The 27,022-nt window shown below is 40.2% G+C and overlaps 1 protein-coding gene and 1 long non-coding RNA gene across 6 annotated transcripts; one reads left to right on the forward strand and one right to left on the reverse strand.

The window, feature by feature from the left end:
- Positions 1 to 12,787: 12,787 nt before the first annotated feature.
- On the reverse strand, positions 12,788 to 14,473 carry LOC116411506. Its single transcript, XR_004223156.1, has 3 exons — positions 14,260 to 14,473; positions 13,204 to 13,265; positions 12,788 to 12,998 (listed from the first exon to the last, which is right to left on the reverse strand). It is a non-coding gene; the product is annotated as an uncharacterized LOC116411506 (long non-coding RNA).
- Positions 14,474 to 14,540: 67 nt separating this feature from the next.
- On the forward strand, positions 14,541 to 26,065 carry nupl2 (nucleoporin like 2). Of its 5 annotated transcripts, none has more exons than XM_012964645.3 (8): positions 14,541 to 14,677; positions 17,580 to 17,816; positions 18,297 to 18,540; positions 20,289 to 20,383; positions 22,281 to 22,357; positions 24,184 to 24,270; positions 24,932 to 25,010; positions 25,290 to 26,065. In XM_012964645.3, the coding sequence occupies exons 2-8, from the start codon at positions 17,696 to 17,698 to the stop codon at positions 25,934 to 25,936; spliced, it is 1,350 nt and encodes a 449-aa protein (XP_012820099.1). In that variant the 5' UTR covers positions 14,541 to 14,677; positions 17,580 to 17,695; the 3' UTR covers positions 25,937 to 26,065. The 5 variants fall into 5 exon arrangements, with proteins under 5 accessions (XP_012820099.1, XP_012820101.1, XP_012820100.1 ...); XM_012964647.3 differs by having other exon boundaries at positions 17,678 to 17,816; XM_012964646.3 differs by having other exon boundaries at positions 14,617 to 14,736; positions 17,678 to 17,816.
- Positions 26,066 to 27,022: the final 957 nt, after the last annotated feature.

A 27,022-nucleotide genomic window follows, 5' to 3' on the forward strand; every position in this document is an offset into this window, starting at 1 on the left:
TTGTTTGAAACAAAATCTCAAAACCACCCGAGGGGACATTTAGGCCCAGGACTGTTAAGGAATTACAATTCTTAAAAAGGACAAATTGTACCAACATATAGGGAGTGTTTTATATTTAGTAAAGCAAAAAAGAAATGTATCTTCTTATAGTTTATTTCCTGATTTTAATTAACTTGAAGCTAAAGGTTGGAAGAATTGAGTATTTATGTTTTAGATTTGTGTAGTACCATTCATTTACATTCGACTTTATTTCTGAAACATAGGATGAAGTATTGCAGTAAAAAAGCAATGCATAAAAACCAGGATTTGTCATACCCATAATATTCTGCTGAACTTAATCCAAGCTGGGCTAATGGTACAACGGATGTTTGTCGGATTCTGGCAAATGCCATAGGCACTGCTGTAAGATGCCATAGACAGTCACTAGTTAGTGGGCTGGAGGGGGGCTGTCTGGGCTTCTGTGTACTATGTGCCATAGCCCTTAGACTACAGAACTGTTAAATCAGCCATGCTAATAGTTGCTAAAAACTGTTTTGAAGGATCTTCACTTCAGTTGTGGTATGAAGAAGTGAGGTTAGGGAACACTAAAGATTCCAGAAAAGATATAATGGTTACTAGTTGGAGAGTACTGAAGAATTAGATCACACTTCCTCAGTTTTCACTGGACCTTCATATCACATTCTTCCTGTAAGTTTACTAAATAGGTCAATTTCCTTTTGCTTTATTGCCCTATGCACCTGGCTGGCTTAGCTTGTAGTTTTAGCTTTGTCTAATCAGCACTGTAAATAGCACTTCCCATAGCAGGGACATCTTTCCAAAACTTTCTTATCATCTGTAATGGGACACACTATACATTTATGCCAGCGTAGGTATTCTCCTATGCTAAGCACAATTCTGCTGGAAAAAAAACTATATAGTAGCCATTGTGTCTTGTTTCCTGTTTTGTCATAATTATTAGGTCAGCATCAATTCCGGACTGGGAATCAAAACATGCCCTGGCATTTCAAGTACAGAGAGTCCCAAACAGCCACCCGCAGGCCCAAAAATTAGTGACTGTCTATGGCATCTTACAGCAGCCCCTCTGGTTATTTCTTTATATTTGTCCTTTAGAATGTTGACACTAACCTATTTGAATGAATGCATATTTTAGTAAATGCAGGCCTCTGCTGTTATGACTGATATGGCTTTCCTGCACAGGTGGATATTGTTTATAGATGACATTTAAATGTAGCTTCTGATATACTGTAGCTGCTAAGCCAAATATTTGCATGCCAGGATTTTCTGGAGAATGATAAATGTGCACTCCTGTCCACTGGAAAAGGAATAACCTGGAGTCGACTTCTCTATTGAATAACATGCACAAAGAGCTTTATTATTACAAAATAAATCAGCTGTTCAAAATTTCCAGCTGAGCTTCAGGCTATACACTAATAGAACCGCAGATGCAGCAAGAACAAAGTATTTTTTACCCAAACAAAAAGTCTCTAAAGCAAAATGCTTGAATATATGATGATGCATGTTCAAACTGGGAAGTACCAGAAGAGTGATGAGTACATGAAACCGCTTGCCAGAGTTTGCCAAGGGGACAGAGACAAAACAGAACACACCCTACCTAATTTTCTGGAAAATGCACCCAAAAGTAAGTGTCACCACTAGTACAAGGTGCGCGTTTATAGACATTGTGTAAGTTCCATCTGGCATCACACATGCATGGCATGAATGTTCTGTTTCCCTCCAACTGCATGTGCAATGGGTACTCTGGAATTAATGCCTTGTCAATGACAAAAGCTCTGTTACACTTACTGTATGTTACAGTAATGGATGCAACGAGTAGATTGTTTTAGGTGCAAGAGAAAATAGGCACTTGCACTCTATAGGTTCATTTATTAGGGGCTAAAGAGAAAAAAAGGTGAAAAGGGCCACCTGCTACAGAGTGGATTATGGGTACAACAGGAGTGCAAGCTTTGTTCTCCTTAGCACTTCAGTACTTGTGCTGGTACCTATTCTAAATGAATTATTATGTGTCACATTTTAAAGCATGCATTTCTGTGCTAGCATTGAGCCCGCTAATAATAAATGTGGGTAACCATCAGGACCAAATACAACAATCAAAATCAAATGATGATTACACTAATAAGGTTCCATGTTACCACTAAGTTTCATTCCTTATACAGGCAGAACTTTATTTAGTTGTGTACACAGGGTGGATTTCATACAGAAAATGCAGAATTTAATGTTTGTCTGGCTGAATTTGGGGCAGTTACTGCAAAAGGGTCTGTATCAGAGTTACCTCCACTAGTGTTTTTCCACCAGTAGAGATAAAGGGTAGCAATCTGCTCCTTTAGTGACCTAAGATGGGCAATGTTGGCCCTAGGGTTTTGTGTTATATTGGCATCCAAGTAAATAACATTATGCACATATAGCTACAGCCACAAAGGCTTGTGAAATGCATCACTGTCTCCATTACTTTATCACTGAGTTCACATAATGTGAAATAAAATGGCCCTGGAGGAAATATGCTAAGTGCTACTGAACAATGAACTACTTTTGAGTGCTTTTAGTTGCTATGTCTATCGGATAAAGCAGTTAATATAATACTTAGTCTTTATTCAAATTGAAAAAGGAAGCTGTGCCTTGTGGATAGAACTCACTGTACAAGTATTACTTTTGAAGTGCTGTAGTTTTATCTTTCATATAAAATATATACATATATAGCATTAAAGTGGAATCTCTGAATATACAGTATTAAAACAGAATCTCTGTATAAGGGCCATGGTACATTGGCCGCAATTGAATATCCTTGCCTCCCCCCTTCATTTTAAAGGACCTGCCTATGGCAATTAATCACAATGAGCCTATTGACCACATTTGCAACCAGGGCTGGTATTAGGCCATTTAAACCTATTTAACACAATGGTGCGCACTCCTATAATGGGTCTTCACTAGAGTTTTACCTTTTACCACTTAAACTTGGACAAAGGCAGATGACATTGGGGATTGGCCTGTGATGCTGGGGATGGCCTAATGATAGAGTTATTGAGTCACTCAGACTCAACTTGGTTGATTTCTGCCTGGATTTCAACATCCTGAAAAGTTTTAATCCGATCAGCCACTTGAAAAACCAGACTATCTGGTTAAGAACCAGCAGTTGTAACCCTAATTGCCACCAGGATTGTTACCTCCAGGTTTACAAAAAAAGAGCTCCCTCAGAAGAAATTTGGGGCCGGAGAGCAAAAAGTATAAGTTTGTGAGCAAAAAGTATAAGTTTGTGAGCAAAACAGAAAATCATCTGCCAACCAAGGATGCAAGTGGTGTTTTTTGCCAAATGTCTTAATGGACCCCAATTCTTTTAATTTTGTAGAAAGTACACCAAAATTGCCCACATTGGGCAAATAGGCATTAACTCCAAATCTTACCTTAAATGACCTTCAGGCAATTTCTTGCGTCTACTCCAAGCCATCACAGAGGGCCTGCCCCATATTGTAGGAACCACTGCCCTTGATGTTGATTTCTTAATGGCAGGCCCTACAATGTAAACTGAGCCCTGAACAAAATAATATATTAGAGACAAATCTACAATTAGATAATATATTGGTTCAAAATTTCTACAGTTTAGTACACTGTATCCTCCTTTATAGGATGTTATGCTGTTCAATTTTCTGTTATTTATATGTGCCTATAGACAGCAGACGGGCACTCTTGCACCCTCCTTCCATAAGGCAAGATGTGTGGCCTCAAAAGCTGAACATGGTACAGGTTAGCCTTAGGCAGAGACAGTTTATTGTTTGTTCACTGCTTAATGATAAAAATCTCATAAATCCCAGCAGCATTTAATACTGCATGTAATGTAAATGTGTTGTTTTCTGCTGTCTCCTTTGGTTTTTGTGTCAATTTAGCTGAGACTGATTGTTTAATTATGTGGGTTACCACTGTAACTCACTGACCCTCAAGATTTAAACTTGACTGTAAGCTGTTAGGCCTCTGCCCCTTGATAACGAATAAAGACAATAAAGAAAAGAAGAATGCATTAAGAAAAGCAGTTTGCAGGAACGAGGAGTTCAAGAAAGAGACCAAATATAGGGATGCAGAATAGGAAGGTAGGCTGTGTGTAGGAGTTTGATTAATGGACTGACACCAGATGCAAAGAATTAGAAGGAGGAATAGATGCTTTTCCATATTACCTGACTTCTCTGAGAAATGCTGAAACGGAACGTGGGCTGCTAACACCCTTTATTTTTTACTCATTTAATCAAGCAATGTTCTTTGAAGCTGAGAAGCACAAGTACTACTGAGCTCATTAATTATCTTTTTCTCAAAAACCTCACATCACCTGTAGTGTTAGCAATAATCCAGCACTGAATAATCCTTCCTGTGGAGATACAAAGCAATAGTTAGTTCATTTGCATTGATCCCACCATAAATTACTTACCCAGTGTTCTACCCCAGTATGTTTTGGCCAGGCACATTGCCCAGCACTTTTTGTAAGCACTTGGCTCTGCTGCTGCCCCCATCATGCATGCCGTAATAGAACACTTTTTACAGAACCTGCAAGAACTGTGCTCTATATTTTGCTTCTGTTAGATGTGTTTTTTTATTACAGCAGACAAGGAGGGAACAATATGTACTACGGCTCTGGCTGTTGGGCACTAGATATCAGGTTCTCTGGTGGGCCCTTGGTGTCCCAGGCCAACACTGGCCTGCACTATTTCTAGTTTTCAGAAACTCTACGATCTTAAAGATAAATATTTTCCAATATAAAGTAAAACTAACAGTTTCCTGTAAAAAAGAGAGCTATTCTTGCACCCCACTCCAGGGTTACTTTTGGCTGTTGGCCTTCTGTGCTGGGTGGATACAACAAGAAACATACCCACATCCTAAATTGAAGTGAGAACTGACAGCTTCAGCACTGAAAGAAGGACCAGAAGGCTTCAGCCAAAGACGTGTTGCAAGAAGGTTAAAAGATGGATGCACTTTATGTTATACTGACACAATTTCAATCTTGTTATTTAGGTTTTCTTTACTGGTCCCTATTATCTTATTTATCTTATTCTTTATTGGCCCTAGTACTAGTCCTTTTACCCCACTCTACATGCCAAGTTTCAAATGAACCTCAAGCTCCAAAGCCATGCCCTCTCCCTCTTTAGTGATAGCATATCTGGAAATAACACCTTACACATAAACTAGTCAGTGCTTCCTACTTCCCATCCTAGAGGTGTAGAGCATCTTGGTTTTGAGGTTCAAAATTTTCTCTGAACCTCCTTCATTACGTCAGTTCAGTACATCAACCATTGTTCCATAATTATCTAGGACAAACTATGTTTTTCAAACTTCATTCTAACTTTAAAGAGTAATACACCAATGGCACAAGTGATGCTGTGAAGCCCATGTTAAGTGTTTTAGTAGCTCACAAAGCATTGGCAACTTTTTGGGCCTACATAGGCCCATTTGTCAAGCCTCGTCCTAAATGACCTTCAGTCCAGTTTCCAGGTGTATCTTGGAGAACAAATATGCATTTTCTCTTTCCCTAACTAACCCTCAACCCTGGCCACCCCTATGGACAACTTCTTAGGGGAATGCCCTGCAATTTGTGAACCACTACTCCACACTGATGAGGCTTTTTTTAATATATATAATTCTCATCTACAGGCCAATAAAGTTCTGGGAAGTTAGTGAAAAGATGATACATTGTTCTGCTGGGTGCATGTGAGCAGTGCCCTTTGTCTTCTCAGATATAATTCTCAGCAGAACATCAGCTGTGGCTGCTTTACCTACCCTTATGTGCGCTTCTGAATTACTGGATGCTGTTTTGATGTCTTATTCAGTATCTAGTTTATGTCTAATTTCTGAAGCACAATGCACCTGAGCTCTGTACACAATTTAAAAATAAAGCCCGTCTGTAATAACAAAGAAGGAGTTTTGGCACTGTATTTGCATCTACTTTCCATTGCACAGTAAAGGAATAATGAAAGAGTAATTCTGAAAATCACTATGAATTGCTGTGAATTTGCAGCAGCACTTATGTCTCTATACTAGACTCCATGTAATTTATTTTTAAAAGGAATTTTGATCAGTAATTTTTTATATTAAAATTACCACCTTGAAAAGGAGTCTTTTTTTTAAAGCTTCTGTTCTTTTCACTACAGGGATGTAAAATAGTGGGAGGGGGACTCAACATCAATAGGATTACAGCTATTATTAAAGGAATGAATTCAAATTTAGATTAAAATATTTATATGCTTAAATATGAAACACATTTATTAAATATTATATGAAAGTGTATTATATTTATTAAGATATATATATATATATATATATATAGGATATGAGAAAGGTCCCGATGGGGACCGAAACGTTACGTCGGCTGTTTATGCCACTTTAAATATATGTTTTGAATTTTCACAAGAAATCCTGGAGTTGCTGGTCTTTTTTATACTATTGGAACCCTTTACCGAGCACCCGAGGTATTTTATGTAGCGGTGTGCCATCCTTTGTGTGTGTATATATAGGATATATAGGATATATATATACATATATATATATATTTATAAGGGATTTTTCCGTAATTTGGATCTCCATAACTTAAGTCTGCTAAAAATCATTTAAATATTGAATAAACCCAAGAGGCTTGTTTTGCCTCCAATAAGGATTAATTATATTTTAGTTGGGATCAAGTACAAGGTACTGTTTTATTATTACAGAGAAAAAGGAAATCATTTTTAAAAATTAGAATAATTTGCTTATAATGGAGTCTATGGGAGATGGTCTTCCGTAATTTGGAACTTTATGGATAACAGGTTTCCGGATAAGGGATCCCATACCTGTATACATGGAACATGGAGTATAAATATACTACCCATACCATTCTTGTCTGACTGTCTGGAATTGCTGCATACAATTTATATATCTAGTGATTTTAGATGTATGCAAAGCCCATTGTAAAAACTGCCTTCATCGTTGCCTTCACCTATTCAAGTTGATGGGAAAATTTCATGTGGCAAAACTGTGTAAATAAATGTGATGGTTACCATACCATTTTAACAGCTTTTTTTTTCCAAGAATGTACAGTTTGATAGGCCTAGATTTTTTGCACAGTAAGGTGCTTGAGTGACCCCTATTGACAGAAAGCTAGATATTGCATGGTGCCTTTGACTATAGTTTTTCAGTTGTCACATTTATTATGCAGACTATTATTATAGTTGTTATCTCTAAAAGGGCCCCACACACCTGCCTAGCCACATGCCCCCAACCCACCCCTAAAACCTGTTCTTCTGTGCTAAGCAGCACCCCCCTCACAACAGTCTAGGCCCCCCACTGGGACAAGACATTGCTGCCTCCTTCTAATGGTATTCTAATGGTATTCTTGTCGAAAGTCCCATGCAACCTTTAAAATACAAATCTACACAAAATGTTAGCTTTTCTCAAATAAAAACAGAATAAAAGACAAGACTTCTCCTTCTGAATGTGCCTATATCTTATTATAAGAATCCATCTTGTTACTGAGCCCCCCAATTCTGGATAGATTCTGTTCTCTAGTTAGCCTTAGTTACCTTAACTATAGCCTTGAAGACAGAACCACCTATTTACCTCAAACGACTTTCGGTATTTGAATAAGTTTCCATAACATGCCAAACTCTGACTTTGCCTAACAGCAAATAAAATGACAAATTTATGTTCCCTATGCAGCCCAAGGCTGGCTAGTTCTCTGAGCATTAACTGGCAGCTAACAGACATGACCCATTTTCTCAGTCAAGGGACTGAGTCTTAATCAGCAAGAGTGTCGGAACCCGGGACATCAGGTTTCAGCCAAGTGGAGAAAAACAACATCAATTTTTAACAAGGTTTAACCCTTTCACTGCCAGCCATTTTGGACAAAGCAGAACTTCTACTGCCAGACAGTTTTTGAACATTTTGCACTGTTTCACTTTAGGGGCCTTTCCTCGGGGGACTTTTAGTTTACTCAGAAAAATAATATATTGGTTTTTTTCAGGACAACTTAAGCTTTCAAAATATTGAAAGCTAGAATTTTTGTGTAATTCCAATTCTGTAACAAGATTTAGGCTTCTAAATGTCTAAAAATGAAAAAAAATACACACATACCAGAAACAAAAATTATTTTATGCACGAAAATACAACTGATTTGGAAAGGCCCATGTCTCCTGAATGTGCCAATACCAAATATATATAGCTTTATGGAGATTTCCACTTGTATAGGTCAAAAACTCCCAGCAGTACACTACCAAATTTCCAAAGCACTGCTCCAGAAAGCTGCATACTTTAGATTTCAAGGACAAAAATTCCACTAACAGAAGGTTTATCCTAGAAAATTATACATTTTTAGAAGGATTCTAAATCCAGGGGAATCCAGAATAGGCACAACTGTCTGTCTACTCCAAACTACCAAGTCGCAATGCTTTTCCAAAATTATTGGTTTTTATCAAAATTTTTGAATTTTTTTAAAAAATTGCTTCAAAGCTTTCAGTCTATAGTATCTTATCTCCTACAGGTCATAAAGTAACCACATAAAACACCCTGAATTTGAACGCCAGGGGTCCACTGAACAGTTTGATGCCCAATATGTATAGGTTTACCTAAGTATGTGGCATGTAGGGGCCCCAATGGGAACATACCCCCATATGATCTATCATTTCTGTCATTTCAGCTCCTGCAAAATCAACACATTTACATCATTTTATGTGGGATAAAGCTAGTAAAAAGTACACTCACCCCAGAAAGTCATATATTTTTGGAAAGTACACACACAAAGTACCAAGCCGCAAAGGTTTCCTAAATTTGCCGATTTTTATAACATTTTCAAAAATCACCTAAAAAATTCCACTATGCAACATCTTATTTTCTACAGGTCATTAGGTAGCTATATGACTTTTTATGCTAGCATGTAGGAGCGACGTCGCTGGCAGGGAAAGTGTTAATTATACTCTTCTAAAAGCAACACTTGCACATGCATTGCACAAGCATTCATCTGCCCAATACAGTTAGAATGATGAAAGTGAATGCTTCATTGGTTGCTGTGGGCTACTCCACTGGTCCAAATTAGCTTCTTTGTTATTACATTAGGATTTGTCTGCAACACGTTTTTCTAATTATATATATATATATTATTTGTTTGTCCAACATAGGCAGGTGCACACCGGGAACATTTACAAAAAAATTACTTTTATTGTTATAGAATACTAGTAATACAAACACTTCTATATGTAATTCACTAACCCAAATCAGACCCAATGAGATGTAACAATAGAATCATGTGAGTGAATCATGTGATAAACCCCAACCCTGCATCAAGCAGAAAATATAATATATCAAAATAACAAAGCATAAAGTATATTATACAAACATTTGGCAATATACCCAAGTTAGTGAAGATGAAGTCAACAAGTATAGTAATATACTGATGCAATAAAACTTTTTTTTTATCAAGTATAAAGGCATAGACTAAACTGTGCACACATTTGGCAATATACCCAAACTAGTGAAGGTGAAGTCGACAAGTATAGTAATATAACAATGCAATAAATAAATATATATATATATATATATATATTGTGGGGATTTAGCTCTTTAGTTAGAGGTGGCAGCTCCTTTCACACAAGTAAGAGACCGGTACACAGCGATTCCAGCGGAATTCTGGTGTGAGTTTAACATAGCAGGCTTAACAGACAATAACAGTTCATAGAGCGGATATCCCAAACACAACCAAGAAGTAGCAGTCTTGCTGAAACTGAAAACTGTCCTTCCCAGGGGGCACACGCAGGCACACTTGGACAGGATAAAGCAATATAGGTAAATGCAGGTTACACTCACAGTCTTTTGCATGATTTCTGTGCTTTCTCAGAAGCGGCTGCACTTCAATCCCTTAGTCTATAGGGCAAACTACAGTAGCTGGTCCTTGCTACTAGGCCATCCACTGCCTCTGTGGACAAATATTCCTTCGGCTCTCAGAGGTAACTGTGCAGAAACAGTTCCCAACCAGGGTCAGACTCTGCAGGTGCCCCTGCCAGCCACGTCCCCCGCACCCCCCCCCCCCCACCGCAGGGCCCCCCCTGCCAGAGTGCACATAATTGAACGCATCAGGGAGGAACAGTAAGCAGGGGGAGCGCTGGCAAAGGTCGGGTCTGGGCAGCCGGAGCCCACCAGGGTTTTTCTCGGTATCCAGGTGGCCCAGTCTGACCCTGTTCCCAACAGGTCCCCTATCTATAGATTAAGGAAAAATTGACATTAACAAACACTGACACTGAGTAAAAATATTTGTGTATAGGTTCATTTCTCCAGCTGCTGCATAACTTAAAGTATTCCATAATGACCTGGGCCTGCAGCAGAGATGTACTTCATGGGTCAAGATTTTGGCTTCAAAAAAAATATTATGCATCCATTGCATAAATTTGGTAATTGCCAATAATCATAAAGGGCTCAAGCACTGTACAGTGCTGCATCCCTATAAAGGTCTTGTTCTGAGAACACCCCTTTCAACCAGTGCCAGGCTGGGCAGCCACCTCGCTCCCGCCCCATGCAGAGTATTTGGGTTTCACTTTTAGGCTGATGCCACACACAGCGTATGGCGTATATTTTTGGCAGGCGGAAAAACACTTGCTGAAAATATGCACCATATGTCCCCTACCTGTGCCTGCACCGGAATGAACGAGATACGCTCGGTTGCAGGCACATGTAGCCAATATCCGCATAAAAACGCGAGACTTTGCATTCTCTTGTGTTTTTTCCACTTGCTGAAAATATACGCCATGTGTGGCATCAGCCTTAAATAAGGAGACATTTTATATAAAGTTCATATTCAGTTATAATATTCATCCTCCCTCAAAATGTGAAATGATGCAGAAAAAAAGATGTTTTGCAAGCATTTTACCTGCTAAAACTGTCATTATATGAGAGCTGCATACACAACCTCTCTAATCAGAAGCCAGAGTGAAATGAAACATGGGAGTGTCGCTTCAGTCTCCCACAGGAAGTGGTCACAGCACTGACAGGCTTTACTCAGCAGCAGCAGGAAAAACCCCTCCCAGTTTCCTCCCTCTGTGTCTCTCTGCTTGTGAGGGACTGCCTGTGACATTGCTAAGCCCCGCCCACCCTATGCATATTCACTGCACTTTAAGTAGCTCTGCTGTGTTATATGGACATATTTGAACCCAAAGGTATTAAAATAAAAGCAATTACTTCTATTTTACATGGTTTAGTGCATTGTAAAAATTTATGATATATATCCCCTTTAAAAGCTTTATGCATGCACTTTCAGGGGACCATACTATTATTTGTTACATAATTCTGCAGTATTACTGACGATGGGAAGAATGGTCCTTATTGTTACAGGCATGTATCATACGATGGTAACCAGTGGCACATATTTTCTAACAAACCGGAGGGAATCTGCGGTCTCATAAAAGAGCTGACCTTCTCCAAAGGCCTTTAATGCAGCTCTAAATGAGGATAGCACAAGTTAAACCTAATTTATTTAATAGTTTTAAAGCAATTCTATAAGGTCTTTCCAAAGATTAATTAAATGAATTTCCTATATAGTAATAAGGCTAATTCATGAACATATAAAAGCCAAGCATATGTAAAAGGGAAACATCAAGATTTATAGTTTATTTGCAAGTACATGGTATATTCATGATTCACATTCTGGCTTGTTATCAAATAAACTATTTAACCGTGCAGGGTCCGTCACTCACATCACTGAATCTGCCCTTTGATGTCGGGAATGATTTTTCACCTTATGGTTACCCCCAAGTGTATATATAAAATTTTATTGCCCTTTACTATATATACAGCCCATTCCAAGGCTAGTATTAGAAATGTGTGTTTGTATCAAGGAAGGCAGCCATTTCTTGACATGTCTAAATAAGTTTTACACTTTTTATCTTGTGACCCCATTTTATGATTATGGTTAGTCTGCTCCCATTGCTGTTGGCCCAGGGTGGCACAACTGAACCCCATGTCTACATCAGAATGCAGATACCATGTATTTATTGCCTACCTAATTATATTCAAGTTCACTTGCCACAGATATTCTTGGGCTGGCTGTGGGAACCACCACTCAGATTTTTCTCCTGTGCCTATTGGTACCTTAACATAAAAAAACAAGGGATGGGAGCAGCCCTGTTGTTCATTGTTTTCTGATTAATATTGAGTTTCACAAAAGAGTTAAGGTGGCCATACACCTGCCAATTGCAGCTGCCGATATCGGTCCCTTGGACCGATTCGGCAGCTTATCAGCCCATTTAGGGGCAGAAACGACGGCCATACCCGACCGATATCTGGCCTGAAATTGGCCAGATATCGATTGGGCAGGTTAAAAGATTCAGTCAGATCAGGGATCGCATCAGCTCATTGATGCGGTCCCCGAACCAACAGTGCCACTGCTGCCGTTAAAATTCCCCAGGGCCAAACGATCAAATTAGCCTACATTTTCCCAATATCGTCCACCCGTAGGTTGGGATATCGGAAGAAGATCTTAACATGTATGGGCACCTTTAGTCCAGATACTAACTCATCACCTATGTGTGAAACCTGAGCCAGTTTTAGACAATATGCAAATGAATGAAACTGTTTTAAAGTAATTCAGATTTAATGTACTGTTGACCTGCACTGGTTAAAGTGGAGTGTTTGCTTCAGAAAACTACCATAGTTTATATCAGTGATCCCCATCTAGTGGCTCATGAGCAATGTGTTACTCACAAACCCCTTGGATGTTGCTCCCAGTGTTTTCAAAGCAGTTTCGCAGTTTTTTTTTTTTTATTTCTGGTTCGGAGGCAGTTTTCCTTAAAGCAGAGCCTCCTGCTGGCTAGCAGCGCACATGGGGCTACCAAATAGCCAATCACAGTCCTTATTTAGCATTCTCGAGGAACTTTTATACTTGTGTGGCTCACCAACACTTCTTACATCTGTGTTTGGCTCACAAGAAAAAGGTTGGGGATCCCGGGTTTATATAATAAGCAGCTGTATAGCTACATGGTCAGCCATTCAATCTGAGAAAGAAGAAAAGGCACAGGTTACATAACAAATTCGCTCTATAGAATACAAGGGGTTTAGCAACAATAATAAAAATAAAGGCAACCCTGCCAAAAAATTGTGGTACAAATTGTAATGTTATCCCACTAATATCTACTAATGGCACAAAAAATGTTTTCCTTTTTACAATGGGCTTAGTTCTTACGCAGAAAGATAACTTACTCATAGCGCTGCTTCTACTACATTTTGCGGACTAAACAAGCAACGTAAAACCACCCTTTCATCTTAATGTAGCCCACTTTATGCACGGTTGTGGCACTACCCGTTGGAGCACGATACTTTGGCGCTACAGGAGTCCTGAGCCCCCGCTTACTATGGGGGTTTACAAGGGATTCTCCCCTAAATGGCGTGCCTCCACCCAGGGATGGTCTTGTGGAACTATATTCCACCCCCTGGGAAACGATCAGGATACAATGCCCCTTTGGGACCCACGTACTCCCGGTGTGATGTACTCACTCTTTGAGTTATTCCTTACCGGCGTAGTAGTGGTCCTCTGGGCTAGGTAGATACTCACAGCAGACACAGTTGTATATGAAAGGAATGCTATGGTTTATTCAGGCAGAGACCTCTCCAGGAGCGGCATATCATTTATACACACAGCAGGGCATATCTCCTTACTTCTCATTGAGATCCTTTTCCTGTTGGTACTACCTCACGGGTTTCCCCAATGTGCTCCTATCTAGGTGCTATCCCCGGTACTATCTGTGAGACCCTCCCTTTGGAGTTCTCAGTACCCATGCTAGGAGTTACACCACAAGGACCCACACCGGTACTAGCGTATGGCACCCTCAGATCCGGACTCCTGGACTAGCGGGGACTTGTCCACCTACCTAGCCACTTAATGCCCTGCACTCCAGCAGATGTAATGCTGGGGGGTCTTAACCCCACTACCACTCCTGGAGGGGCAATATCCGCCCATTCTAGCTTGGTGTCCTACATGACACTCCTAGAATGTCCTATTACAAGAAACTACTATCTAATAACTCTATCAGGGGAAGCTCCTGGTCCCAGGAGCTATCCCAGCCTAAAGTGGCTCAAGATGGCTGCTACCCTTTTTATGGGCCTATGCACCACCCGGTGGCCATAACCCGAACTACAGGTATACTCCCTGTTAACTATGTAGAACCCAGTCATCCCAGTGTCCCTGCTAACTAACACCAACCAGTGGCCTAGTCTAGGGGTGTCTGTCCTAAGGGCCCATTTTTGATAAACCCCTACATTAATATAAAATTAGACACATAGAAAGGGAAGCCAAAGTCTGTAACACAGCCATTTTATTGGTAACGGTGATAGGAGCTGGTAGATAGCGTGATAACACTGTTCAGCTAAGCACAGAGTAGCTAGGAAACCCCAAGCTGAAGTCCGCAGCCTGTGAAACGCCCAGCAGCTGAGACGTCACGACTTTTGACCCCGCCCAAAGGCAGACTCCGCCCTTCCCGGGCTCTGTGCGCGCTTTACCGGAACCCCACAATTCCAGGCTTTGCGTCGTCACTGCCGAAACAGGAAGTCAGTGCTCGCAGCTGCTCCAATCAAAGCGCAAGTGTCCCCCCCCCCCCCCCCCCGCGGCCCTAGTCACTGGCAGGAACCAGAAGCTGATTGGCCATCGCCAGAGTGACATCGCTGTCTGTAGCCTGAGGTACATCACTGGATGCTCTGTTGTTGTTATTGGAGCTTGCGGGGTCGGTTAGTGTGCGGGTAAGCAGCGATTCCGGGGAGGGAAGGGGGGCTATCGGGGAGGGGAGCAAGGGTAGGCCTCGCTGAAGGATGGCAGCTCAGGGGCCCGAGAAAAACACCAGCAAGAAGAAAACCGAAAAGAAATTTGTGGCCAGGGAAGAGGCTAAGCTGCTGGCGAGTTTTATGGGAGTGATAGAGCTGCGCCCATATTGTGCCACACACCACAGAGCTGCGCCCATATTGTGCCACACACCACAGAGCTGCGCCCATATTGTGCCACACACCATAGAGCTGCGCCCATATTGTGCCACACACCACAGAGCTGCGCCCATATTGTGCCACACACCACAGAGCTGCGCCCATATTGTGCCACACACCATAGAGCTGCGCCCATATTGTGCCACACACCACAGAGCTGCGCCCATATTGTGCCACACACCACAGAGCTGCGCCCATATTGTGCCACACACCATAGAGCTGCGCCCATATTGTGCCACACACCATAGACCTGCGCCCATATTGTGCCACACACCACAGAGCTGCACCCATATTGTGCCACACACCATGGACCTGCGCCCATATTGTGCCACACACCACAGAGCTGCGCCCATATTGTGCCACACACCACAGAGCTGCGCCCATATTGTGCCACACACCACAGAGCTGCGCCCATATTGTGCCACACACCACAGAGCTGCGCCCATATTGTGCCACACACCACAGAGCTGCGCCCATATTGTGCCACACACCACAGAGCTGCGCCCATATTGTGCCACACACCACAGAGCTGCGCCCATATTGTGCCACACACCACAGAGCTGCGCCCATATTGTGCCTCACGCGCCACAGAGTTGCGCCCATATTGTGCCACACACCACAGAGCTGCGCCCATATTGTGCCACACACCACAGAGCTGCGCCCATATTGTGCCTCACGCGCCACAGAGTTGCGCCCATATTGTGCCTCACGCGCCACAGAGCTGCGCCCATATTGTGCCTCACGCGCCACAGAGCTGCGCCCATATTGTGCCTCACGCGCCACAGAGCTGCGCCCATATTGTGCCTCACGCGCCACAGAGCTGCGCCCATATTGTGCCACACGCGCCACAGAGTTGTGCCCATATAGGCTTGATTAAAAATCATTGGCTGGATTCATAGAAACGTTAAATAATTAGCTGCCCTTAGTCCTGTGTGGATTTAGACCCTCTGCAGAAATTTTTATATAATAGGAAGGGATACACTGCTGAATTCACCAAAAAAAGGTTCAGCTGAATTTCAACTGGTGTATGTCAATTTGTGAAATGACAAAAACAGTTCAGCATGAGACAAAATATTGTTACCTGTCATCTAGTGGGGTTCTTAGTCTTCTTCCTATGAACTTTCAGATATCGGTTGTAAGTTTAAATGCAACAATCTTAAATTAACATTCAGACTGAAATTGTAGGATAAAGCCCTAAAAATACAAATTGATGTTCTGAACATGAAATCCGGACTTTCATTTTATCTCCCCCAAGGATATTGTCTGATACACAATACATAATCCCTAATAAAGGGCTGCCTTGCAATTAAATATTTTACATTTCCTTTTAGTTTTCTTGTGTAGGCATATGTTTTATATATTTAATCATGTTTATATTAAATTGCTGTTCTCAGAAACACTGTGTACATCTTTTAGCACTAATGGGGGAACACTGCAACTGTATGTATGGCAGAAGCGCGTGACTGTTATCACTTAGCAATGGCCTTCACTACGTCTCAATTCATTTGTTTCCTCTAGTTTTGTGGGCAGTACAAACATGTTCTTTGCAAATGTGAACAGTGCGTGGAGTGTGTGTGTGAACAAATAAATTATGATTTGTTACCTAAAAAGATGACTATTAAACATTGAAGCATGCATGTGTGACTGCCATAATCCTTACCCCCAACCTTAATGGGGGTGCAGCCTACATCCATGCTTATTAGTGATGTGAGTAAAAGTTTACAGCCCCGCTGCATTGCGCCAATTCATGGGTCAGAGCGCTTCCCGGGCTTGGAGCAGAGCAGAGAGGTGAGACCCTGCCTATGGGGGTAATTGGTGGGCCCGAAACCACCCAACATGGAGGTTGTAGGCCAATCAGCACATTACTAATACTTACCATTTTCAAAATGGCTGCCAGTTTTTTGTTTGTGTCATTGGCACATGCAAAGTGTGGTTTAGGCTATTATTAACAAATATTTATAAAGCACTAACATATCCAACAGTGCTATATACATTAAACATACAGATTACATACAAAAATATAACCTATAAGGGGTAAAGAAGGCCCTGCCTAAAACAGACTAGAATCTAAGAAGGAGAAGGGGAATGAGAAACAATATCATAGTAGAAGATTTAAAGGAGCAGCACACCATATTATACGGAGACAGGGAGCTTACGTCCTTTTATTATAACCACCTGTGCATAAGTGTGAATTTGTAAGAAGTGGCATCATTCATATTGGGTAACTGTTTTCTGGCAACCTTTGAGACCTGAACTGGGATTCAAAATCAGCCCTGGCATTTCAAGTACACAGAGGCCCAAAAAGCCCCCTGCAGGCCCAATAAATACTAACTGACTTTATCACTGAGATCAAGTACAAGGTACTGTTTTATTATTACAGAAAAAAAAAATGTAGTCGATGGGAGATGACCTTCCCCTTATTCTGAACTTTCTGGATAATGGGTTTCCAGATAAGGGATCCCATACCTGTACTAAGTTCCCACAGAAGTGCACGCAAAAGGTGTAAAATAATGATTGTCTTTATTACACCATCTTAATGTCAAATTTGGATTTAGACTTATTTTACATGTACTGTTCTTTATATTCTGTTATAAAAACCCTCCCAGGTCACCAACAAACACCCACACCGGCTGCATAGGAAGCTATCGCTCTAGCCACTTCCTGCCAGAGGATCCAATGCTTGCTCTCTCTCCCTTTCTGACAGCCTGCTTACGTGACTACCATGGCGATCTGTAGCTTCTTCCTGCAGGGTCGCTGTAGGTATGGAGAGAAGTGTTGGAATGAACACCCGAGAGGCGGCAGCAGCCGGTATCAGTCTCAGAACCGATACCAAGAACCACCAGGTAAAATGGTAACTAGTTAAGTTTTAACGTTTAATGTGCAACAGAACAGAACGAAGCAACATCATAATGATACTTGTTACCCAACACTGCAACAGCTTTATAATTGGTTTAATAGGTCAGTTTGCCACATTTTGCTCGTACTGCCCAGCCCTCTGGGTAATTATAGCTTCTCCTCCCTTGTCAACTAGGCAGATGCCTTGTAGAAGTCCCTTATTACACTCCTAACTTAATGAACAGAGCAATGAAAGGAGGTGGCCCCCACACAGATCTGCCAAATATTGTGTGGGTTTGACTAGATCTTTGTCACCTTAAAGGGCACCTGTCACTAAAATTTTATATATGCATATATATATGAGAAAGTTCCACACTTGTAGGTCTTAAGAAAACAAAATGGCACTTTATTTACAGGAACAAATGTATGACACTATACCATTTTCAAAATAGTTTCATTTCTAACCTACTCTCGCCTCACAATTTAAGGTAATGCTAAGGGCACTTGGGGCTCATCATCTCAGAGATATGTGCAACCGTCTAGCTTTTCCAGATCCACAACATGGGTCAATAGGGACAATGAAAAGCCTTCATCAGGATCTCATTCTGGATTTGACAACAGAAATGTTAAATTTACGGCTGCCACAGGATTCCCTTCGTCTCAAAACCGCTTTGCTGCTTTAAGCTCACAAGACAATTCCAGAGATGCTCAGACAGACAAAGGGAATATTATGTAAGTGTTTTTATTTTGATAATGGTTGCTTTTTTATAATCATGCTTTAAATGGCAACACATTAAAATTTGCTTGTTTGTTACGTTTAGATGAAGCAAAGATCTGCTCATTTGATAATCTTTAGGCCCATTGGCCAATAATCAGATACTGGAATAGATAGCTGGCTGGCCATTGGGAAGCCTCTGTGCATAGGCCAATGAGTTACTGATTCAGTCTGGAGGGGCTGAGTGAGCAGCTTATATCGGCCCAGGTATAACCAACTTTAGCTGCTGGGTGTGCACAACTTAGTGTTGCTACACCATTGCTTGTACCTATAGACTCTTGCTGGTTTATGGTGCAGGAATTGTTTGCCCAGGATAATTTTTGCCTGCAAATGCTGAACTCCTTTAAGCTGGCTATTGCTAACACAACACAAAAAGCAAAACAATTGACAGTGACACTAGTACGTCATGTTCCAGCCTTCTGCTGTGAGACAGCTAGGACATTAGCTGATAAATGGTGTGCTTATGCTGAAATTTGTAGTTAATTCCTTATTGGACATGTGACCAAAATTACGAGAAACAATTAAGAATATACAAGCCAAATGTTTCTTCAGAGTTTAATAGATTATTACATTTTGATGTTGTCCAACATTTTCCATGTAGTAAACCATTTAGCTGCTAAGAATAAGTGGACCAGACTAGGATAAATAATTATGTAAGACAGGTAACTCTTTGGAGCAGGCTGAGGACTGTAAAAATCAAGTGGACTACATATCAAGCCTTCCCTGTTGCTGACATGTATTTCTCCAAAAGTTGGAGACCCTGACATTCCCTATTAACTTTGGAGAACAATCCATTAATTCTGTGAGTATTAGAAATATACAGAGGTCCCTAGAAACTTATTACCATGCGAAGGATGGAGGGGGGCACACAAGGAAAGTGTCTCTTTGATCTCGCCACTTCACCACTAAGTTCACTGTGATATAGTGAATATGTAATGAAACACTAGTGTTGACCACTACCCTATATGTAAGGGTTGGAAGCCAGGGTTAATGTAATAACACCAAGAAATCCTTGATTGGTAAGTGGTATGTAAACAGAAAACTTGCTTACAGACCTGCTTGTCTTTCCTATGCACCTATGCCCTGACATGGGGCACTGATACAAAATTGACAACTCTAATGTGTGTGAGTCTCCGCTGTGGCCCTACCCATGCCCCCTTAGGGCTCTGGTACACGGGGAGATGTCACCCACGACAAATCTCCCTTGTTGCGGGCGATTAATCTCCCCGATATTACAACCCACCAGCCAGTGGTGATTTCTGCAAATCGCGCCGCCACGTATGCCATCCCACCGGCGATTTACATTTTCACCGGTGGGATGTCATATCGGGGAGTTTAGTCGCCCTCAACAAGGAAGATTTGTTGTGTGACTAAACTCCCTTGTGTGCCAGAGCCCTTATACTCCTTTTACTAAAACCATTGTTTAATCAGAATTTGACTGTCCTTTAAGATCTTCTCTATTGTGTCTAAGAAAAGTAATTTTTCATAGGGATACATTTATAATTTTATATTTGCATCATATAACTTATATTAAAGCAGTGGTAATGATTTTGAAGGGCTGCATTGCCACAGCCAAAGGGTTGGATACCAGATGATGCCTAATGGTGGTTTGCACTTCCTGTTTAATGCAATAGATCATTGCAGTTTGGGTCTCTGCTGCATGTATTGCAGTCAATAAATATTACTGGCTTGTGTCTCCTTTTAGAGATGACATCACAAACGATATGGAGATCTGGGAATCTTCAGGACAATGGATGTTTTCGGTTTACTCCATGTTAAGAGAGAAGAAAAATATCTCAGGTAATTTATGAAACATGTATTAGCAGGTGATATTATTATGAATTTTATGTATGATAGAGACCACTGTATGTTTAATAGAATTTGCTACTGTCTTCATCTTTATTTTATTTACCTTTTTTGTTCTAAAACACTCAAGTTTGGAATGTCAACTGCTACCTTATTGGTAGGGCTCAAAGGAACAGTTCAGTGTAAAAATGAAACTGGGTAAAATAGGCAGTGCAAAATAAAAAACTATTTGTAATATAGTTAGGCAAAAATGTAATCTAAAAAGGCTGAAGTGGGCAGATGTCTAACATAATGGCCATAGCACTATTTCCTCCTTTACAGCTCTCTAAGCTGTTAGCAGTCAGTAGCCAATCAGTGACTTGAGGGGGGCCCATATGGTACATAACTATTCAGTTAGTTTGCATTTGAATCTGACCTGCGTGCTCACAAACTAACTGAATAGTTATGTCCCATGTGGCCCCCACTAAAGTCACTGACCAACTAAGAGGTTAGAGAGCTGAAAGCAGGGAGTAGAGTTCTGGCTATTATATTAGACATCTACCCACTCCAGTCTTTATAGATTACATTTTTGCCTAACTAACTATTATATATATATTATATATATCTATTTTACCCAGTTTCATTTTTACACTGAACTGTTCTTTTAATGACCTTAGCAACCAAGCAGCCGGTTAGAAATCAGAATACAGATCAGTAGGAAAGTGCTTGAACAGAAAGAAAATAAATATAAACAACAATCAAATGAAATCCTCAGTCATCAGTTGCAGGCAGGAAATAGGCAAAATAGGAATGCTGGTATGCTAATTCTAAACCATACAAAATAAATAAGAGCAATTGATAGGTTGCCATTTGGGTGGGGGAGACGTGCCCAACTGATATAGATTGTAGGCAAATGTAGGCTTTACATGTCATTTAAAGGACCAGGAACACTAAAAATGATTCAGTTAAAATTTCTAGTGCTTCATTTAAAATACCATAAAGTTCTCTTGCTGCAGTCTCATTAAAAGGCAATAAGACAACTTGAACTGTGCCAGACCCTATGCAAGCCAGTTGCTGAAGAGCTATAAAGGATTTTCTTACCCCTTGTGTTTTTTTGTTCAGTGTGATTTATTGGTGTAAGTGCTGCGAGCAGTGAAGGCAGCACCCAGGTCAGCCATAAATCCACAGTCAGTCCGTGATAACAAACAGAGAGCTTACAAGGGGCTTGAAAATCCCTCATAGAACTGCAGCAGCTGGCTTCCGGTTTGAGGAGCTCGCAAGCAGGGTCTGGCACAGTTCAAGTCACCCTGTTGCCTTTCTAAGACAGCAGGAAGAGAACTTTTTTAATGGTATTTTTGCATAAAGCACTTAAAATAATAAACTTTGTTCAAAGTAGATGTATTTATAGAGGGGTATAGAATAGATATTAAGCTTAATAATTTTAATATTACTGTTCCTTTAACATCACAGCATTCTATTAAGCCAAGATCTATTGTCTTGTTCAGATGAATATTATATGATCTTTTATAAGGCCTTATAAGTTTGTTATTCAGCAGCATGGGAGAGAAGATGTATGCAGATATATTTAGGTGGATTTTGATGCAAAAATATGCATTTTTGTGGCAATATCTGCTCTGTGTGCCTGCATACAGGCCATTGCAGTGACTCTCAGTGCAGAGAATTGAAGGAGTAGGTTTGCCTTTAGTAACTAACAGTAAAAAATGTTAGTGTAAAAGTATAAACTGGAAACAAGTGTTTGTGTGCCTGTGCATGCTTACTATTATATCCCACAGGATACTGGGTTTCTGATGTACTTGGGGGGGGGGGGGGAATCCTGCAGCTACAGGACTGCTGTGGGATAAATTTATGGGGAGTGAGCACGGATTCTCAAGTTTCCTCTGCCTTTCTCTAGGATTTGCAGACTTCTCCCCTGAGGAGCTGCGTCTTGAATACTATGCTTGCCAGGCTGAAGGAAATCCTCTGAAATATGTAAGCAAATGTATCAAACAATTTTGTCTGACTAGGTATATGATAATTGTGCCTTTTTTCTAGACTGGGGGAAAGGGCCAGTGGAGAAACTGCTGATCTGCCCCATGTTCTCTGAGCAGGAAATGCTTTGGTAGGAAATACGTCTGCTTGTTTCATGTTTAAGGGCTGGAAAAAGTGATGTACCGTGTTAGCCAGTCAAAAATGTTTACAGGGTAACCCTTTTGAAATAAAAAAATAACAAAAGTGGTATAAAGGTGATATCTTTATTGGCTAAGATAATCATAGCAAGCTTTCAGAACATTTTAGTTTCTTTTTTCAATCTGATTACAATGAAGAGTTGAAAGTTTTCATTAATTTGTACTCCCATACCTTCCTTTCATTCTCTGTTTTAAAGTTTCCCTTAAGGACCAAGATTCTTAAATCATGTATGGAGTGGTGAGGGCTGTTAAAATGGTTCCCTACTGGTGTGTCCAGTTTTTTATTTGGTGCTGGCATTCAGGCAGCCCCCAAACCTAAAAAAGGAAGGTATGGGAGTACAAATTAATGAAAACTTTCAACTCTCTGGAAAAGGGACTGAACCTGGGCCTTGGATTTATGGCAAATTATATAGATTAAGAACTGCCTGCACCCAGCCAGAAATACAAACATCTGTAGAGACCCTGGGCCAGTTAATCACATGGAATTCCATTTACTTCACACTTCAGTAACTTACCCTAATTTATATCAAGTCACTTTGATCCACATTATCCTGTACCTTATCTGTTTGTCCTTGTCACCTTCCACACAGATATTCCTTTTTTCTGGTTATTTGATCTATGAGCTGATTGTGGTATATATATCAGAGAGCATCTCAGCTTCATTGTGATCAGCTTGAAAAAGGAGCTAAAATGTTCTGAAAGCTTTTTAGCCAATAAAGGTATCACCTTTATACCACCTTTGTTATTTTTTATTTCAAAAGGGTTACCCTGTAAACATGTTTAAGGGCCAAAATACACCCCATGTGAGCACTGCCAGGCCATGTGTGATATTGGCCCAGCTGTTTCATCTGTAACTTCCAGCCTCCCTTAGAATGTGAAATGATTTGACAGCAAACTTACTTATCTTGCAATATCTTCAGACTAGTAATAATATTCATTTATGCCTTGATTGCATATCTGTAGAATCTGGGATTTTTTTTCAGGCTGGAGGAAGCAACTTTATTTTTTTTAATCCTTTTTTCACTGTCAGAAACTCTACTGTTGTAGTGCAAGTTGCTTTTCTTTGCTCCAGACCATTGAACATGTTTGCATGTTCTATAAGCTTCTATTACCTTTGATATAAATGATACTTTTTAGCTCAGTGGATCTTGGTATGAATAAGTTTATAATACCACAAGCCAGAGTAAAGGGTGCAGAATGCTGATATATCACTTGAAACCATGATATGCTAAACCAAATATAGTCACAGTGCAAAGATAGATTCCTCAACACTACATAAAAAGCATCTAAAGAATCTGTTTACTGTGTTGCATAATGGTCCTCATTTTTCAAATTATGCCAACCAGAGTTTTGCACATTGTTATAAAAAGTTTTTGATGTTGTCACAAGTAGCTAGCCAGAGCAAGGCTACCATAACAGCGGCGATGTCCTAGTCTGTTTTCTGCCACCATCTCTTCATCACAAGTCTGGACATACCCACTCCTCATGACTATGGTGCTATACGGCCATACATGGATATTAAAATTGCCCTTGTCCTAGTCTTTTTGTGTTATTATCTGCTTATTTTGTGCTGCAAACATGCACATAAATGATATACAATTACATTAAATTGTAATAATTCTCTTCCAGATTAATGCTGTTCAGCAATTGGGAAGCAAATGGAAACAAAGGATACTTGAACTAAAAAACCTGAATCCATCATCAAAAATGGCTCTGGTGAGTCTCACTAATACAGTTCCTCAGGTTTTCTGAAGGTTCTTATCTGATAAATCTGTGATGGTTTAAAAGGGAATTACACAGTAGTACTTGTAATCCAAGCATCTGCTCCCACCACCAATGTCCTTCTATTGCAGCCACCAACAACTTTCATCTTTTTATTATTTAATGAACAGTGACTGTGCATACTGTCAGAGGCATCCAGTATGTTTGAAAACAAAAAACAACACTAATTGCACATTGCTGCTTTCTAGACAGGGCATTTACACCTTTATTTACATTCACAGTTTACAAATGTATGATTGGACATGCTGTGCCTTTTAATCAATGTGATATTGCATCTGATTTCTTGAGCTTTATATTATATAACATAATCACAAGAGGGCAGCATAAGACCAGTCACACAAAATTGAATACAAAAAAATCCCTCTACATTTTTTTTTACCATTACGCAGCACTTTACACTAATAACAAACGTCGGTCATACAATAATTTACCAAACAAGTGTTACAGAGTAAAAAAAAATAGGATTAGAGTCCTACTCAAAAGAACTTACAATGTAAAATCTGCAAAATGCTAGCTGATAAATCATATATTTTACGTGTGCATTTTTGTGTCGCTGATGTGTAACATTGTATTTATGCTGACCATGTTTTTGCAGTTTAATGAATTGAGTAGTCCATCATCTGATATGACTTCAGGTTATAATGGACAACAAAAACCTGCCTTTGGTTCTTCAAGTAAGTTAACATAATGGCAACTGTACCAGCCACCTTTTTGTATTGGGTGTAAACTGGGTATCTTTATTGTTCCCAAATAAGAAAAAATAAGTCAGCAGAAGTCAGATACTCAAATACTTCAAATACATTAGTTGTTCTGACAATGTACTAGTCTAGGCTTTTGCTGATGCCCTACTTGTATTTGCACTGCTTTAGCACAAGCTGTAGTAGTATTTCATGCAAAATGTTTTTTGTTTTTTTGGTTTTTTTTACATCTTATGGCTCTTTTCCTTTCTGCAGGTTTCCCTACAAACAACACAGCCCCAACAGCAGCCACATTCAGCTTTAAGGCAGATGCAGCAAATGCTGCTAAAGCTGGTGCAACAAATTCCTTAGCTGGATCAAATGTTCCTGCATTTGGAAACAAACCCACCAGTGCACCAAGTTTTGGAAGTGGAGGGGCAGCCACAGCAGCTTCATTTAGTTTTGCTCCATCTTCATCATCTAACTTTGGCGCCACAACATCTACATCTGGCTTTGGGAATGCTTCAAATACAGCTAGTTTTCAGGGGACAGCTAATAGTGCAGCAGCGCCTGCTTTTGGCGTGGCCTCCAGCTCTACAGCGGCCACTGGATTTGGGGGAGGGTTTAGCACAACAGGAGCTATGAACACTGGCGTTCGGGATCTTTTTAGTGCTGGCACTGTGGGTCCTGGACCTGTTACCTCACTATTTGTGCAAACTACTGGGCCCTTACATGCAACTGCAAGTTCCACCTCACTGGATGGACAGTCTTTCAGGCCATCAGCTTTGAATACAACCAATTCTTTATTTACACCACAAAATGAACTTTCTGCGGAAGAACTTGCACAGTTTAAAGCTCAGCGATTTACACTGGGAAAGATTCCTCTGAAACCACCACCAGCTGATCTTCTTAATGTTTCATAATACATGTATTGGTCCCTATATATTCCTGCTGACTTTTTATACAAATCTGATATTTGTGAATAGATTTCTAAACCTGGAAATGTGTGTATTAATATGTTAATTAAATAAGTTCCCTGCTGTTTTACTATATCATGTCAGTTATGTGTTTTATCATAACATTGATGTTTGGATTTCTGTTGGATTTAGAAAACTTTTTTTTTAACCTTACACATTCCCAGAGAAAGGGGATTTAGGGGATACACTATTTGTGTATTGAGTGTTTTGCTATTGTGCAAACTGCCATTGCTGTTAAAGGGGTTGTTAACTTTTAAATTAACTTCTAGTATGACAGTGGTATTCTGATATAATTTTCAGTGGGCTTTCATTGTTTATATTTTGTTGTATTTCAGTTATTTAGCCTTTTCTTTAGCAGCTCTCCCATTTCAGCAGCTGGTTGTTAGGGACTTGTTTAACTTAGCAACCAGGTAGTGGTTTGAATGAGAGACTAGAATATGAATAGAGGGACAGAACAGAAAAAATAAGTAATAAAAAGTAGCAAAAATAAAGTTGTAAGGTCACACTGCAGTGTTTTTTTTCTGGGGTCAGTGCCCTTAGTTGAAAGCTGGAAAATCAGAAAAGGGAGGCAAATAATTAACAAAAAATAAACAATGAATACTAAAACTTTACGTTAACATTTAGTATAGGAAGTTAAAGTAAATCACCCCCTTTGAAAGGCCCCAATCAGCGTTTGCTTTGAGTGCCTTCATAAAGCACAAGTATAATAACCATTCATATATCATATACAGCTTCCTGACATCAAAGTGTCATCAAATGTGTGGAACTGGCTTGAAAACCTTTTAAGGTCTCACTTTGACTTTACTATCTAACTTCTTGGTGAAGCGGTTAGTTCTTAAGTAAGGCTTTGTGGCACCAGATTTGCAGGATTTTCCAAACTATCGGGGACATATGGGATAAATGAAAAAACCTCTAACCTTGTAGGAAATTATGAATAATATATGGTGCTGGTTTCATTGGTCTAAAAATTAATACTATCTCGAAAAATGGCCCCTTTATCTCAGGTCTTTGTTCGTGTTTCAAATGAGGGGT

This window comes from Xenopus tropicalis, chromosome 6, assembly GCF_000004195.4.
Source record: "Xenopus tropicalis strain Nigerian chromosome 6, UCB_Xtro_10.0, whole genome shotgun sequence".
Lineage (NCBI taxonomy): Eukaryota > Metazoa > Chordata > Amphibia > Anura > Pipidae > Xenopus > Xenopus tropicalis.

What these genes read in the sequence shown, in the direction of transcription:
- nupl2 (XM_012964645.3), top strand. Translation starts at nt 17,696, where the DNA reads ATGGCGATCTGTAGCTTCTTCCTGCAGGGTCGCTGTAGGTATGGAGAG. An exon ending in CCGATACCAAGAACCACCAG is followed by an intron (nt 17,817 to 18,296) that starts GTAAAATGGTAA and finishes TCACAATTTAAG; the next exon opens with GTAATGCTAAGGGCACTTGG. An exon ending in CATCATCAAAAATGGCTCTG is followed by an intron (nt 24,271 to 24,931) that starts GTGAGTCTCACT and finishes ATGTTTTTGCAG; the next exon opens with TTTAATGAATTGAGTAGTCC.